Genomic DNA, 17,178 nt, shown 5'->3' with positions numbered 1-17,178 from the left:
GAGATATGCAGTAATTTTATTTATGTATATACAATGCAAATCTGTATACTTCATATATAAATACATCTAGCTATGTGGGATATGTCTTACAAGAAACAAAGGGGGCTGGTGATAGATTGGCATAAAATTTTATGATGTGGTTTTCTGGCTTTCAAGATACTGCTGATTTGTCTATATAAAAAAAAACAAAAAAGCCCAAAACAGTACTTCAGAGGCTTGGTTGTAAGCTTTCATATTCAAATATCAAATGACTATATTAGCGTTCTCTTTCTTTCAGTGTTAACTAATCCAAAGGAAAAAGACAGAAAGGGCAGATAAGGCGTTGGGATGGGACTCGAGGGGGTGACACACCAGTTATGTCTGCCTGCACTACCACAGTGGATGTGTAAATGCAGATAATAGCTGTTTTACTCCCACTCTTAGCGTGTAAAGTTTATGAGCTCATGGGCCATCTATTACTTTATAACCTAGAACTGGGGCTTCTGGAAAGCAAAGAATTAAAGGTGAAGTTGGCCTTTTCCAAACCTGTAAGAATTTGCTTGCAGAAATGAGGCCACTGGAGTGTGGCACCCCAGATTTGGTCTGCAGAGGATTCCAGACTCGCTGACACTGCTTGGGATTGCTCGCCCCGTGACCTCGTAAGATGCTCAGGTCTCAGCTAGATGAAATCAGCTTTCGCCCTTTAAAGCAACGTAAGCATGCAAACTGCTCGGAGAAGGTATGAGAGCTCAAGGACTTAAAGGTGCTTAATTGGTTTATGGAGCTAAACTCCTTAAAGAACTTAAGCTGCTGTGAAAAGGGAAGCTGGTTTAAATCCCCAGTTCTCCCTGCTGGAAGGCGAAGCCGAAGTGCGCTATGGGGTGCCAGTTCTGGGCTCGGCTGCGACTTGGCTACTGTAATGCAGCCAGGCAGCCCTCCAGAGGGGATGGATTTCCTGGGTGGCACAGAAGCTGCTATAGTCAGGACATCTTGTTCACCAGTTACTTTGGACTAGTGAAACAGTCTGCGAGGCTGCTGAAAGCAGCTGTAATCTGGGAGCTCTGAGCACTCTCTCACTTACCCTAGGAACCAGAAAGTGAGGGACCCATGAGCAATGGAAACCAATGGGTCTGTTAACATGCGGTGCCTTTGTTTCTACTTTGTTGGGTTTGGGGTTTTTTTTTTATTGTCTGGTTTCTGCTTCAGCTACTGGCTCTCATTATGTCTTTTGTGATTAAAATGTCCACTATTTTCTCCTTTGGAGAAAATATAAAGTCACTTTTTAATGAGGTAAGAGCTTTAGCTATTCAAGGCGGGCACAGTAAGCCATTTTGTCCTCGGTTGTTAATTTTTATGCCACTGCCTTGCACTGAATCCAAGTCTTCATTTCTGTTCTGTGCATTATCAGAAAGATGCTGGAGCTGCTGTTCCGGCATCCATCTCAGCAAAGCTGTATGAGAGCTAAAGTCCCTTCCCCAGTCTTTCGTCTCTGCTTATGCAGCCGTGATCCCATCAGCCCTTTTGCCACAGTATTGCACCAACATGTTCCCACAGATTTGCTCTGTTTGATATAGTTTGCAAGTGCCTCCAGGATGCAGTGCTCTGGGCAATGTCCAGGCTGTGCTGGCTGCAGCCAGGCCAGCATGGGAAGGAGGGTCTGTGCCACAGCCCTGCCACCTCCCCGCATGCAAACTGGGCTTGCACATAACCTGGCATGAGCTGCTATTAAGATTAACATTGTTTAAACGGGTTTAGGTTACTGAGCCACGCGTGCTATATAGTGCAGCCCTGTGCCACTTGCCACGCTGCCTCTTTGTGCCCTCTGTGAACTATGCAGCGATTATTTGGTATTTGTTTCCAGGTTATCAATAAAACCAGTGAATACACCCCGTCTTGGACCTGTGCAAACACATTCCTTGCCCACAAAACTTCCATGACTAAATATCGGTGAATGACTGGCAGATGCACAGAGACTTCCCATTCTTCCCAAGCCACTAAACTTGTCAAATTTAATTTTTAAAATGTTTACAGTCTCAGCTGACAGCTGCACTGTGCAGCAGCAACATCAAGGCGAGTTCACCTACCCACTGCTTTCCCAGATGCACTGTAAAGTGCAGTGAGAATACTGACAGACCCTCATGAGAGCCGTGTTGCCCGTTACCAGACTGAGCGTGGTGTTACAGACATAATTGAAACTTGGCTGGAAGTTATATGCTGGTTATTAATATACAAAGATAGAGAATGTTGAGATAGGACTGGCAAGGATATACAGGAAAAGGCATAGACTTATTCATGAGTTAGTTTTGGAAGAGGACTCTGTTGCTCAAGGCTCGAATGAGCTTCCCCTTGCCTTTCCCATCCAGCAGTCACACACACACACACATATGCACACACAAAAATTATGCAACATCTCAAAGACGGGATACATTTCCCTTGAGGAAAAGAGGAAGATTTAAAAGGCTCAGGCACTGCGCTGGGGCACCCAAGTGTGTTTGAAATGTTCAAAGTTGACAAACTACTGAGATGAAAAGCAACTTGGAACTAAATAGAAATTGGAGTGAGAATAGAGGAGGCTTCCCTGAAGATGTTTAATAGATCACAGAGGGCAGGTTTTGTTCCAGAGGGCTGGATGGGGGCTCATAAATTACAGTTCCTCTTTTGCCTTTTTTTTTCCCTCCTCTAAGAAAAGGAGAAGCAGGGGGCCTGGGAACTGCAGATATGTAACTGGGACTTGAGCAATGAGGTAGGCTTTTTTTGTAGCCAAAGACAAGGTTGAAATTGTGTAATTTTGTGAGGCACAGGTTAGGCTTGCAACACGACTGAAAAATCTGTTTAATTTACTGAGAATGTACCCAGACTGACACATGACATTGAAAAGGTTAAAAAGATAGGATAAAGTTGATTTTTTTTTTTATTTTTTTTTTTTAAAGTACATTGAAAGGTGTCCCCACTTTTAATGTTGTTGAGTTTTTTTTCTTTCCTTTGGGGAAGAGGGGGACAAAAAACACAACCAACACCCTGCCCTCAAAACCCCACGCCAAAGACTTTTATCTGACAATTCCTCCAAACCAAGGGTGATTCAGATACCAGTTCCTTCTTAGCTAACCACCAAACTTCAGTGGTTTGGATAAAAGGGAACCGTGGTCTGAGTCATCTAAGGTTAGCGTTTGGTTGGCAAACCCAAAACCATGCCTGCACAATTTTCTAAAAGTCAAAAAACCTCTGCCTGTCTGCCAGAAAAGTTACCATAACTTCTCTTGCTTTCACAAAAAAAGCGCGTGCCATATGATATTTTGGCTGATAAATTTAATGTGGTAGCGATTAAACTATGCTATGTCAGTTTTCTTTGTATTTTGGGTTTTTTACTGAGAAATCTGCCTGTAAAGAGGCAGCAGCTATTTTTTCCCCGTAATTGCATCTGTTTCAGGGAGCAGACAGATGTTGGGCTGAAATTCATTATGGTATTCATAAACCCCATTGGGATCTGATGACCTAGTAACATATAGCTACTGTTCCTTGCAAAGCGTTTAAAATGGTTGCCACTTTGAATGAAGAAATAACTTTGCAGAAGATGGGAGGGAAGGGAAAAACTTACAGCTAGGCAGATGGCTGCACAACAGTAATATACAACAGTAATATAAAAATGTATGAGTTCAATTTATTTCAATAAATCATCTTGCTCTTAATTTTGCAAAATTGCCAGCCAGCCTTCGTGCACTGGTATTACTGTAGCATGCAGATACTGTGTTGGTATTCAGATACTAGGCATACAGTCAAAGTGAAATACCCGGTGACATAGGAAAGAAAAGAAAATCGGAGTAGGAAAAACTCTCATGGGGAGACAATGTAATAGAAATCGCTTTCACACAGGGAAACAGTTATCTGTATGATTCGTGTATTACTGCACAAAATCACAATTGAGGATTCAGTTGGCGCTGGAACTGAGAGTCCAAAAGCCAGAAGCGCAAAATATCATTCCAGAAAATACGACTCTTCTCCCTGAAAGCGTTTGTGTGGCTGTTGTCAGGGATAGCAGGGACGTGTGCTGGGCTGACGGGAAACGGGAAACTTCCAGCAGCAGCGTTCTTACTTGAGAAACTCCGAGGTGCTGTGCTGAAACAATGCTGTGAAGTCATGGGTCATGCAGTGAAAGAGGGTTATCAGTCCTGCAAGGAGAGGGTTCCTCGTGCTTTCTATGTGCAAAGTATTGGGACACGCTTTGCTCAGGCGGGCTCGTTTGCGTGCAATTGAAAGGAAAATAAATTTCTGCAAGAGTCCCAGTGAGCAGCATTTGGACTAATGCAAGTTTTGTGGGAGACCTATATTTTAAGTTTTACCCTGGGAAATGAGGTGGACATCCTGGCTGTGATTACAGTAGTGAGAGGCACTTTTTCCAGCTTCCCTGTCCGCTCAGGAATCCCTTGGGAAGGAAGCTGCTTGGTCTCATTTTGGATATCCTGTGAAACTGAACTAGCACGGCTGCCAGGAACTGAAAAAAGTTATTTGATTTTTAAAGAGCTGAAAACTACTGTATGTGCTACTGAGTATTGTACGGGAAATGACTGTTTCGGTTTGTTTGTCTGGATTTCTGGTATTCCCAGTTTACTCAAGGTAGTAACCCTGTCTCTCAGTCCTAATGCAGCAGCCTCTGCAAAGTGCAAATCTGAAGACAGATTGAGGTTTAAATGTGACTTTCTGGACCAGCCTTAATGTGTTTGGAATGAGATGGAATTTTCTTTAGTTCAAATAGGAGAAAGCATGAGAAACATTCAGAGCCTGATCCAACAATCCATTGAAAACAAAGACATCTTACTGTGATTTCCAAGCACGGCAGGGATGGGTCACAGAAAAACTGCAGTTATGAAGTGGATTGGATTGGGGGAGGGGCTGGTGGTTCATCTCTTTTTAGCATCTTTTAACTAAATTGGAATGTAAGTAACTGGGTGTCCACGGCCTGAAACTTAAATCTTTCCCCTGCAATCCAAAGAATTTTTGCAGCGGCTGCACTAAGTTGTACTGATATTTTCCAAGGTGCGACCTGATGAAAGTATGCTCGACTTCCCTGTATTCATCAAGTAGTACTCACAGCATTGTGTGACTGCCACCAAGCTAGCATGAAGACATAGCTAGGCTGTATACAATCCTAGACAGTTTTTTAACGTGTAATCTTGTTCCTGACAGTCTAGCAAAGCCACCCACAGTACTAAACCATGCTATAATTGGAAACGGAAGGGGCCAACTTTAAAGTTAGTGGCTGGCCTAATAAATCAAGATTTTTTTTTTTTGTACTCCAGGACTTCATAAAAACCATTAATAACAATAAATCACTTCCAGAATGATGCTGTAAATGGTAATGAATTCAAGCAGCAGCCAAGAGATGAATGCCAACTCATGGATGAATGTTGGGCTTAATACCATGCTGGCTGTTGCCACCCATTGACTCTCCTGTAATCAGCATTTAACAGCTGGTAATCTTCCGGTTCTGGTGCAACCAAACGAGGACAAAATGTTTTCCAAAAGCATTAGGCAAAAAGATTGGCCTTCCTTTTTGAGCAATCCAGAGAGAGCTTGTGGAAGGGGAGGGTGAAGTCTGTAGTTACAAGCAGATTTCATGGGCTTTTGTGTCACTTTGCTGCCTCGCAGCTAAGGGTTGTGCCCTAAAGAAACACTAAAGAGATGTCTAAAATCTCTAGTCATAAAAACCAAAAGTCATGGGGAATCTTGTAAAGGATTCTTATTCTGGGAGAAAGGTGCTGATGACTGAGCGTTAGTCTGCATCAATCTGATCAGGCATCTCTGGCACTGGCAGAATGCAGTTTCCTTACAGGAGGTAAGAAAGCTTCCAGCAAAATAAATTTCTCTGGAACATTTCGGTGCCAAGGAAAGCTGGTGTTTACAGGGATCCTATTTGACTCTGGAGCAAGTGCTGGGGAGCCGTTGCAGAGAGGAGTCCTGGGGAAGGCTGGCACACTGGGGTCAGGCTCTGGCTCTCTGCCACGAAGCTGGGAGCAGGGGAACCAAGAAGCTCAAAGAGGGATTTGCCTTCTCCCTCTACAGCAGAGAGCCTACCTTGAGCGTTGGAGTTTCTGAGCTCCCTGTTGTAGAGCTGAGATTTGGATCCTGAAAATGCTGGGAAGTATATGCAGAGGGTTGGCTCTGGAGTCACAGACGTGGCACGAGCTGCTGAGCCTGGCTGTTCCCGCAGCCATGGAAGTGGCAGGGATGTCCATTCCCTGAGCAGCATCAGGGGGATTATTCCAAGGAGAAGATCCTGTGTGTCTGAGGTTTTTTTCTGAATGATAGTTTCTCTGAATTTACAGTTCAGAGGACTAAGAAATGCTGAAAAGAGTCAGTTTGTCCATTCAGACTGAAACCACATTTTAAGAAGCTATTTATTTCCTGCAGACCGGAAATCCTGTTCTCTTATGAGTTATCTTCTTGGTTTTTTTACTCTGCCAGCTTCACACCTGTAGCTGAGACCCCAGCGTAAACAAAGCTAAAGGAAACAAGCCAGCATGTCAATTCGAGCCTCAACTTTAAACACTCTCTTCCTTTACTGAGTGTCACAGCTGGCAGGGGCAATTACTATTAGTAGTAGTATTATTGACCGAAATCTGGGGTGGGGGGGGAGGATGCAGACAGAAGAGCTCAGGTTTAGCTCCATACTTCTGGGGTACAACAGCATTTCCTTTGCTGAAACAAAGGAAGTTCTTCCCCCTTCATGCTTGCACTTCCCTTTTAATACAAAACATCCTTTGCATGCACATAGACATTTGAAAGGTTTTTATGTTCAGGTCTGTGGTTGCTGAATTTGGCTGCAGGGGTTTGACTATGGCTGTTGGAAAGGAAAGCTGTACCGATAGCATTTAATTGTCTCTTCTCTTTGCTGTGTTTTGGTTTTGTTTTTTTTTTTTAAATTGAATTTATTCTTCAGGGACCCTGTTCACTTTTATTATTGATAAGATGAACGTGGGTTTCTAGTTTATGAACAGTCAGGTTGTGCTAAGGCATTGAATTTCCTGATTCCTGGGAGTTATTCTGCCGCACGGCTTCACGCAGAAGAGCAAGGTGTGACAGCCTGCTTGCAAGTCAGCAACAGCACAAACGCCCTGTCTGTGCAGTGCTTTGGGGAGGGCTGGAGCAGAAGCAGGGCACGAGGCCGTGGGGGACGCCTGGAGCACAGTTTCTGTTTCTGCAGAACCAGTCATCAGGCTGGTGGTGAAGAACTCGGGGCTTGGAAATCTGGTTCTGCTCTGAAAAGTAGCCTTGTCCTGGTGGCATTTTCACCCTCGACACATATGCTGTGAATATCAGTGGCAAAACCAGCTGTTGCTTCTGTTAGACCTGCAAGGCCTTTACGGGGAAAAGATGCACTGCCTTCTTCGGCAGTAAGGGAAGAATCGCTTCCGAAGCTCTGCCCGCAATGGTGCAAGCGGGACTGGAGCGTCCACAGAAACTCTACCAGCAGCAGAGTTCAGTGGAGGGAAGACAATGAAAGGTGGTGATAAAAGCATGTAGCAAAGAGATACTGAGACATGCCTGCAGAAATACTACAAGCCATATTATACTTCTAAAACCAGATTTTCCTATCATTTTTGGGTAGAGCTTTCTGTCAAGTGGAAATTAATCCTCGGGTTGGAGCACTCACCAGAGGCGAGCAAGGCAGGTAGGGTTACTTTTGGCAAAGAATCTAAGAGATGGAGGAAGAGAGAGGGCGTTTGGAAGACAACAGCCGGCAGTTTCACACCAGTTCTCACCAGGGAAGCAGGAAGGAAGTGGAAAGTGGCAGGAGACAAAGGACAGCCCGAAGGTTAGAGAAGAGATAAAGAGAGATTGTGAGAAATAACGCAAGCAAAAAGGCTAATGATGGATTTATGTAAGGCAGGAAGGCTATAATGGGGAGCAAAACTGTGGCTTAACTTTGTCAAAGGTGACGTGAGGGCCAGAATTTTCCAAACGCTGCCCAGGGGAGAGCAGGGGGCTGGGCTGGGCACGGAGAGGGGCCCGGGCTGGGCCGCCACTGCCTGCGGGTTTCTGCCCGTCGTGCATAGCTGCGTTACGCACGTTTAGTTCTTCAACAAACTTACGCTTTAATGCAGCAAGCGGCCTCAAATCTGTGAGCGGTGCATCAATATGCTGGCCTGCAGACAGATGGAGAGCAAAAAGCCAGGGTCGCTTTAGCAGATAACGTACCCAGCGTGGGCTGTTTTAAAAGAATACTTTGAAGTTGAATGATGCATCAGCATTTCTTTCAAGGAAATTGCCAAATGCCTTTATTACAACACTGCCACTCCGCTGCTGGCATTGCGTCCGCCGCGGTGTGCTAATAGGCACCAAAGATGCTTTGACCACTTTGTCTTGATTTCGCGTCAGTGATTGTGAAAATACTGATTCAGAATTTCAGCCCCTTTGCTCGCACTCTGCGAGGGGACAATGTCCCGGCCCTGAACATCATTCAGGAATGCTTAAGGACCTTATCTCAGAATGTGCATTCCCACTGATTTTTGTCTCTAAATACGAGGCCCCAAAATATCTGCAAGTCCTTCCACTCCACTACAATACAGTTGTACACGATGTTCTTTCCGCGGTCGTAATTACAGGCTGAAAAGAGGCTGTAATGAGCAGCAGAGTTTATAGTAACGTGCTGCCTTCTCGAAGCTCGCTGCGGCGCTTTGGGACGGGCTTGCCAAGGGGGCTGCTGCCCTGCTCCGCACCGTGAGGGCCTTGCTGCTGCCGGTTGCCCCGTTGTGCGTGGGACCGTGGGGCCGGGCTCCCCCCGTGGGTGAGGCTGCTCTGGCTCTGAGCTCGGCGCGGAGAGCATCGCCATCGCCTCCGTGGGCTCGTACTTGCAGCGCCCATCACCTCAGGGAAAGGGTCTAGAAGTGTTTGTGTGTATTCCTCTTTTTTTAATGTAGTTTGTTGGGGGTTTTAAGGTCTTTTTTTAATGGCTGGTGTAATTTCCTCCAGCCCCGCGGCCCAGCCTGTGCTCTGCGTGCCGGGTGGGAGCGCGGGGGCTTGCAGATGCTCGCTGCCGGCCTCGGCTCTGCCCGCCCCCGGTGCCGCTCTCGGCAGCAGCGCCCCGACCCTCGCCCCGACCCACTCCCCGCCTGCGCCGCCACGCGCGGCTCCGGCGGGGGGGACGCGCACGGGGGCTCCGTGGGGCGGCGCGTGCAGACGCCGGCTCACCCGGGAGCACGCGCGCGGGGTGGGGAGCGCGTGCAACACCCCCACACACACCCCCTCCCCGCCACAAGCGCGGGCGGCGGGGAGCGCCCGCGAGTCCCCTCACCGCGCGTGGGGGGCAGCGCGCGTGGCGGTCGCCCCTGCGGCGGCAGGTGGCCCCGACCCCCGCCGGCACGTCACGTCACTTCCTCGCAAACTTTTCCCGAGGAACCGTCTCCGCGAAAGTTGCCGGCGGCGGCCGCCCGGCCCGGGGGCTGCCTCCGCGCCCGCTGCGCGGGGAGGGCTTTCCGGCCGGCCGGGCGGGCATGCCCGCCTTCCTGCGCTCGCCGGGGCACGGCCGGGCCGCCGTGGGCCGCCCGCGGGACCGTTAGCTCGGGGCGGCGGGGGCGCGGCTGACGGCACGCCGCGGTCCTGCGCGCCTCGGCGGAGCGCCATGGCCCGGGACTGCGCCGCCCGCAGCCTGGACGGCATCGACCTGGCGGCGCTGCGGGTAAGGAGGGGCGGGCGGAGGGTGGGGGGGGGCCGTCCCGCGTGGGGAGCTGCCCCGCGGGGCTGCGGCGGGCCCCCTTCGTCCCCGCCGTCGCGGGCGTCCTCCGGGCGGTGAAGCCGCCCGGGCTTGGGGCTACGCCAGCCCGCTCCTCGCCTCTGCAGCCTCGCCGCAGGGGTGTGCAAAGGCTGCACGCGATCTTTTTCCCCTTATCTGAGGGGATTTCGCTCCGCCGCGCGTGGGGAGAGGCGCTGGCGCTGCAGAGTGCCTTTGCAGCGTGCGCTGGCCGTGGGACAGCCGTGCTGGTGGCGCCGGCTGTGTTCCTGCCGGCGTGGCTGAGGAGAGCAGGGCCGGTGCATGCCGTACGTGCAAGTACAAGGAGCGCAGATGCTTAAGCAGCGGGCTGCGGGGCGAGGGCTCCGCTGGTGCGGTTGGATGAAACGCCTTTGGGATCGGTAGAGCCGGGCTTCTCTCCACCAGCTCAGAGCTCGCCCTGCCCTGTTGCATGCAGGCTGGAGAGGTTGCGTTCCCTTTGCTGGCGAGATCGGCCCACGGGAGCCCTGCTCTGCCCTGCTAGGAGTGTTTCACCGGAGAGGTTCGTTCCCCTCCCAAGATAATAAATAATTCCTGCTGACATCCCTAAGGGTGATGTGAATGCTGTGAAGCTGTGGAGAGACAACAAATGAGAAATGAGGATTTTCTGGAAGAAAATATGTGCGTGGGATTTTGGCTTTTGTGGTTTTTTGTTGAGGTTTGGGCTTTTTTTTTTTTTTTCCCCTCAAGCTAAAAAAGTCAGCGTTCACCTCGTTTGCTATGAATTTTTGTCATTACGCTCTTGTGTTTTTAGATTTTTAACATAATCCAAACTTTGGCCACATTAAAAGCCACGCTGTTAGTGTTTCATGTCCACAAACAGTTAACAGGTTTGTGTATGATGCCCCTTAGTTCCACTTCACTTTTTTATATAGAAGCTGACCACCTATCAACCCAGTCCAACCAAGGCAGTTTTTTTCTGGAGCACTCTCCAAAGAAGAAGAGGGAAGAGTTCAGTTGTGGCAAAAAGCAGTCCGCTCCAGACAGTGAAACCAAAGCAAGCTACTTTCTAAAAATATCAGAAGAAAGAAGAGGGCTGGGAGAAGTCCTTGCAATAATCACATGGCGGGGAGGGTGTTCCAGACCAGAGCAGAAAGAAGAAAGGCAGCAGAGACTGTAAAGTTTGTGAAGATGGCACAAGGCTCCTGGCTAGGCAAGCAGAAGTTTAACCTGGCTCTGCTCAGGGGAGTAAGACAAAATCATGGAAGTTCTTCTTTAGAGCTTTAGCAGACGAATCTTATCTCCTTAAATAAATGATAAGAAACCAGTGTAAGTTTGAAAAAGAGTAGTGCTGCAAACCAGACAGCAGGCTTTGTCTCAAAACTGTCCAGTGCAGAAACCTCCCAGAGGCTGTAAGCACTGCCAGTTTCAGCCTTGACAGGGGAAGGGACAAATGTGTCCTTTCAGAGGAAACCTTTTCAGCACATCAGCAGCCTTAGTTTGGGGTTTGTGCTTAGCGGGAAATGGGAGTAGGAATTATGTAAAGACAGGTGCTTTACCTTTGCCTTGTCTTAGGTGTTCCCAGGGCCAGTGGGAGCTGCCTGGTGCTGTGCTCCTGCCAGCCTCGCTACAGCCAGGAAGTCCAGCGGGGTGGCACAGCTGTGGCTGGGGTCATTTTCAAACTGCACAAGCTGGCCTTGCCCCCCTACAAAGCGGTGCTCGCTAGGGCTTTCCCCTTTTCCTGGAAAGAGGTGGTTTGGGCTGTTGTTGGGGTGCTGCTGCCCTGGGTTCATCAGGGCGGTCAGGTGGTTAAACAGCCTCTGATCTCTGCATTACATGCCGAGGTGCAGAGGCCCTGTAGAAGAACGTGAGCTTCAGACCCCTGTATCTTGTTTAGCTGCAGAGACTGTGAAAAGTGCGTTTCGGTCAGGCTCTTGCTGCGTGCGTTGTTTTTCATTCTGCCTTGCAGAGGAGGTGGATGTGGCCTGGGTGCCTCTGGGTCAGCGGTCTTGCTCCTGCCTTTTGAGTACTCTGCAGATGACTTGCAGGGAAGCAAGAAGGCCACCATATGGTACAGTGCATTACAGTAATTAACCTTAAAGTGATGAATGTTCAGGCCAGGATTTTGGCATCTGTCAAAGTGAACCTAGCAACTTGGCAGGTGCTGGCCGGTGAAGGGTTAGATCGATCATGGGGCTTAAATGGTAGCTGAGAGAAAGCACTACATCAAAGATGATACCTAACTCCAAGGTAATTAAGAAGTTGGCCCATTGTGAAGAATGCCAGTGAACGGTGCAGTGCTGATATCCAAGCAAACAAGGGCAATCCAAGGACCAAAGTGAGAGCCCAGATTAATATTCTTTATGACTCCTAACAAGGCTTGGTTCACTACGGTGTCCTGATTAAAAGAAGAGAGATGGCCAAGTATTTTGGCTGCACTCAGAGCTGCGGAGGCTTGAGGCGTTAATGCTCAATTGGCTAGCAAGGACAGGGTAGGATTTTTGCTATATTAAAGTTAATGCTAACGTTTATTTAGATAATTGTTTGGGTTTTTCCTAGAGTGTCTGAAACCTTTAGAAGCAAGCTATTAGGGTGCTAAATCAGAATGAAATTGATTGGAGGGGGAGAGAGAAGCTGATTTTGAGGCACGTTAAATTATTATGTTTGCATAATAAATAAGCTTGGAGGAGAAGAGTGAGGACAGAGCACGCATTTAAGTGAGAGGGACAGTTGCAAACTCTGAGTTAAAAATGCAGTTTAGGTTCCTCTAGGTTTCTGCACAGTGTGAACACCTCTTAATTCAACAGTGCTACTTTCTGCAGAAGAGGTGTGGAAATGGGGTGCTGCCTGTGCTTCCCGCGGAGGAGTACAGTAGATATTGTGTGTGGAGGCCCTTGTCTGGAAGAGTTCCTCAGAGAGCTGCCGTGCGTTTTACTGCATGGACCACGTGCAACCCACAGCACAGCTGTGGGAAGGTCGCACATGAAGCAGAGGTTTGTGACACCCACCTGTTGCTTTAGTAGTGGCAATGGATTATTGCTGACTTTAGCTCTGCTGAAGCAAAGTGTATGGCTCGTTTATATCCAAGACTAGTGGAAACGAAAAATGAAGAAATGAGAAGGAAGCAAAGCACTTTACAAAGATCCCAATGTTGCAAGCATTCTTACGCCTGTGCTTAGCTCCATACACGAGTGGTCCCATTGATTTCCTTTTGTGTGAGGGCTTTTGGAATTGGGGTGTAGCTCTAGAAGGCGATGCCTTACTACCTTGCCTTAAAAATAAGACAGAAAAGAAGTGACACAGACTGGCCTGTGCATGGGTCAAAGGTAAGTGATTTGACCTGGTTTATGTGTTGTTAATTAGGTTTTAAAAAAAAAAGTCTTGTGAGGTTGACAATCCAGGAAGTATAAGATTAAAACTCATTTAACTTAAAGGCAAAAACAAATGAACTCATTAGTACTTTCAGTTGTGGATGTCTGTGCTGTGTTGCTCTGACAGTGAAAGCTATTGCCATTTATCATGACAGTTGTGCCAGTAAAGGCAGAAAAAGCCTGTATGTTTCCACTGGGATTTTGCTGAGGTAAACATTTCCATATCAGATATGAAGAAAGCATTATGTATATTAAAAGAATAACATATAAGTGGAGTGGAGAAATAGCTTGATACCTTAAAAAAAAGGATGTTTTGCAACCAGGGTCATAGAAATTGTGCTTCTGAGGTAACGTTTTTCTGTATCGTATCCCTCAGCAGTACCAATAGGCATCAACTAACATGACAGATTGCTGAAACAGATGTGGTAAAACTGACACATGGAGTTAATAATATTTTATATAAATCTCTCAATGATATCATCCCAAGAAATGAGCGGACTGATAAATGGCTCAGCCAGAAACCAAGAAACTGGTCTCTTGAGTTCTTAAAGTTTTTATATAAATCTCTCAAGTGAGTTTTAACTGAAACAACAGATTTCTTAATGTGCTCAGTCATGCAGGAGCGAACATTTACTTGCCCATGCCTTGCAACAAGATGGTCTTCCTATATCTGAAAGGCTGCAAGATCTCCTTATTGGAGAAGGACATCTGCTGCAGTGGTTGGTTTTAGAGCAACTGGTGCTAAACCAGTAGGACGAAAGCTGCTTCATGTGGTATGGTAAACTGATCACCTGACACGTGACTCTTTCGTGTAAATGAACAGTAATCTAGTTTGGGTTCAAAGCCAAGACTTCAATACATCAGTCAAATTCACCTTGTTAGGTTTGCAAAACAGGACAATTGAGTGTTCTCAGCCTACCTGTAGTGTGTTAAGATTGCCTGGGATGGTAACATTGCCCTTTTGTAAGGTAATTGGGCTCAGACGCTTTATATAGTATTTTTTCAATTCTCTTGTTTACGTTCTCTCCTGTGTTAGATTGCTAGTGCTAAGTGTTTCATAGCGGAAGACAGCAGCTCAGCCTCCAGGCTAGCTCAGTGTTTTAAGGCTTAGGAAGCCTGGAGTTTATTCCTTATTCAACTGATTCAGCTTAGCAGTAGAATTCTTGTATTCTTCACACACCTCCATTTATTTGTTTTATCTGCCATATTGCCATGCTACAAATCTTCGCTGAGTTGTTTTGTGTGTAGAGTTTTGGGCAACTTAACTGAAAACTTTAATATTAATGTATTTCTTATACTGTTATTTGGCTATTTCTCCTTTAGTGTGTAATACAGATCATGAGGAGATGTGCCACAGACGTTTTCATTTTGATTGTGTACAGTTACGCTCCATTATGAAGTGGTTGCTTTACTGCAAATAATGTTATTTCTTCTGCTTTTTGCAGGACCCTGCGGGAATATTTGAACTGGTGCAGGTTGTTGGAAATGGGACATATGGACAAGTATATAAGGTTTGGATGCCTCTGTAATTTATGATGCTGTTCTTGATAAAGCTGTTTTTCCTAAAGCAGAACTGAGCACCATTTAAGAAGACGGACAATATTGTTCCAGTAATAGCCTGTTTTATCTTGCTGTCTTTTCTGTGTAATGCAGAATGGTGTCACCTGTGAAACCCCGTGCCCCTTCCTTTTGTCCTGTTTTCATGTCTCTCTGTTGCCACAGGTCAGATAAGTGTGTTGGCTTTTGTACTGACTTCGCTCTGCCCTGTTTTTTCTGTCCTGTGGTTATTTTCTCTTTTTCAAAATTATTTAATAAGTGGCTGGCACAAATTAACATCAGTGATGGCTAAATTTGGCCTAGATTGAGTGGAGAGCTCAGCTGAGACTAAAACAGCAGTACTCTTCAAGACAGAGGTGTCAATTAACCCTGCTCTGCAGGCAGGCTATGAAGTTTTTGATTTCTGTTATTACCTTTGTCACTGTGATTTCAAAGCAGAACTACCAGTCCAGAAACTACAGCAATTAAACGTTGTCTGCCGTAACATGCTATGTACACTATGCAATGCACACCTTTCTTTAGTTATAAGAACTAGCCTAGAAAAGTGTTCTTTCATTGTGAGGCCTTTCCTAAAAATGATCTAAGAAGAGAAAATAGAAGTGATAAAATAGGGAACCGAGTCTGTGTTGTTCCCATTTGGAGAAAGAAGACAGAGGAAGGAAAAGGCCGTGCTGCTGAACCCTTGGAGGTACATCAGAAGAGTAACGGCACTGGAGGAAGCTGTCTGGTCTTGCTTCTCCCTCAGGTCCCACTGCCGACAAGCTTCTGCGTGACGAGTCTGTATTGGTGCAGGCTCTTTCTGCATTGATCCCCGATTGCAGGAAGAATGCAGAAGGGGGCCCTGATTTAGAAATGCAGGCCTGTCCATCTTTCTCTGATTCCAGTGCATTGAATGCATGTTACATTTCAGCGTCCATCCTCTGGTGGCAGGTCTGCTGTGATTGCATTTTGGCTTCCCTTTGAAGCTATAGATGCTCTTTCAAAGATTCTGGAAAATCCTCTACAGAAGCAGTTCTGTGGAGTTTCTGCTTTCCCGTACTACATTTTTTTAAATTTATTTTTATGTCAGAAGCAGGATCTTTCTCATGTAACTCTTTGTTGCTGAGATTAAGTCTGTGTTGTTTCTGAGATTGTCATTCAGATACTGAGGTCAGTACTACTAAACTAAAAATAGAGGCTATGGGGTTCACATGGACAGATTAGAAGCCAGGAGACATTCAGGGGTGCTGTTCTCAGTGTAATCACAGAGTTTTCTAGCTGTAAAAAGATCCTAAGGCTCCCAAATGGCCTCTGAAATAGTTGTCTGTCTTTTCATGCCTGGATTTATTTTATATTGGGAGAGAAAAAATTTCAATCTAGTCATCTTTTCAGGATGTTGAGAGTGAATCAGCTGCTTAATCATGGCAGAAACAGGAAGGAGCAACATAGTTTGCTTCTCTGCTGCAAAAGAAAATGTTTTGAGCTATCGTGTGGTCCGCTAGAATGTTAGTTGCCAAAATGTGTAAGAAAAATTGACAATGACAATTAAAAATTGTACCCAAAGGCTGCTCTCCACTGAGCATGCAAGAGACCAGGGTCTGACAGCTCTGGATAATGGGTGATTTGAATCTTGGCTCATTCTGCGCTTGGACTAGCTGCAACATCTGAGCAAGGCACTGAGAGACAGGGTCTTGCAAGGCTGAGGGTGCTGAGGGGAAGCTTTGTGCACATGCGTTGCGCGGTGGAGAGATGATGGACTGTGTGTAACCCTGGCTCTGTGCAAGCACACCCGTAACAAAGGCTTTGTTCATATAAATACGTGTGATCACTGAACGTAGGGTGTTTTGCTGGTGCTTGCTTAGGGGATGGAGCTGCTCTTTGCGGGAGGATGACAGAGAGCCGTGCAGCTGAAGAAGACAGATGATGACAGCTGAGGTGGACAGGTACAAAGTGCGTGCTCCAGACTGCAGGCAGTCAGCTTGGTCTCCATTGTGAACAGTTTTCACACAGTCCAAAGCTCCAGTGTGTTTGGAAATACCTCTGCAGAAGATGCTGAGCACCAACTGAATGGACTCGGGGGGTATCTCCCTGATGCTGGCCTTGCAACCAGAGCAAGTGTCTGTTTTCTCTGAAGGAGGGCAGCTACAATGGAACAACTGCTTCCATAAAAAGTTAGGCTATGGTATTCACTTTTCTTTTTACTGCTGTGTAATATGTCCTTCGATCTATACAATGCTAGGACTGATGGAGTGAATTAGGGAATGCTGGAATCATTTTGTAGTTTGTCTTGTATAGGCTTGTGATCATAAATATTTAAGTTATAAAGTAATCTCAGTTATCCACATAACATACTCATGTCATTAGAGCACGTTTTTATTCTCCAGAGGTGTCAGAATCTTCCATACATTCAGAAACTACACATAATAGTTTGCACATAATCAAAGCAAAGCTTATTTCAGGCTAAATAAACTATGTCCAAGATTACTAAATTGCTTGGTTGGCTGTGAAGATGATTCATAAGGCTATATGTTTTAATATATGCAGCTCCATAAAGATGAAAATAAAATTTAGAGGATTCATCATTAGATT

General features: G+C 46.5%; 1 protein-coding gene across 1 annotated transcript in view; it reads left to right on the top strand.

Moving 5' to 3' along the window:
• The first annotated feature begins 9,595 nt into the window (after positions 1–9,595).
• The window catches only part of NRK (Nik related kinase), a 106,291-nt gene continuing 98,708 nt past the window's right edge, over positions 9,596–17,178 (top strand). Inside the window, exons 1-2 of the mRNA XM_050902071.1 lie at positions 9,596–9,652; positions 14,499–14,564. Coding sequence (XP_050758028.1) covers positions 9,596–9,652; positions 14,499–14,564 — 123 coding nt within the window. The remainder of the gene's footprint in view (positions 9,653–14,498; positions 14,565–17,178) is intronic.

This window comes from Gymnogyps californianus, chromosome 9 (genome assembly GCF_018139145.2).
Source record: "Gymnogyps californianus isolate 813 chromosome 9, ASM1813914v2, whole genome shotgun sequence".
Lineage (NCBI taxonomy): Eukaryota > Metazoa > Chordata > Aves > Accipitriformes > Cathartidae > Gymnogyps > Gymnogyps californianus.
The sequence above is the reverse complement of the archived record's forward strand: the minus strand, read 5'-3'. Positions and strand labels throughout refer to the sequence as shown.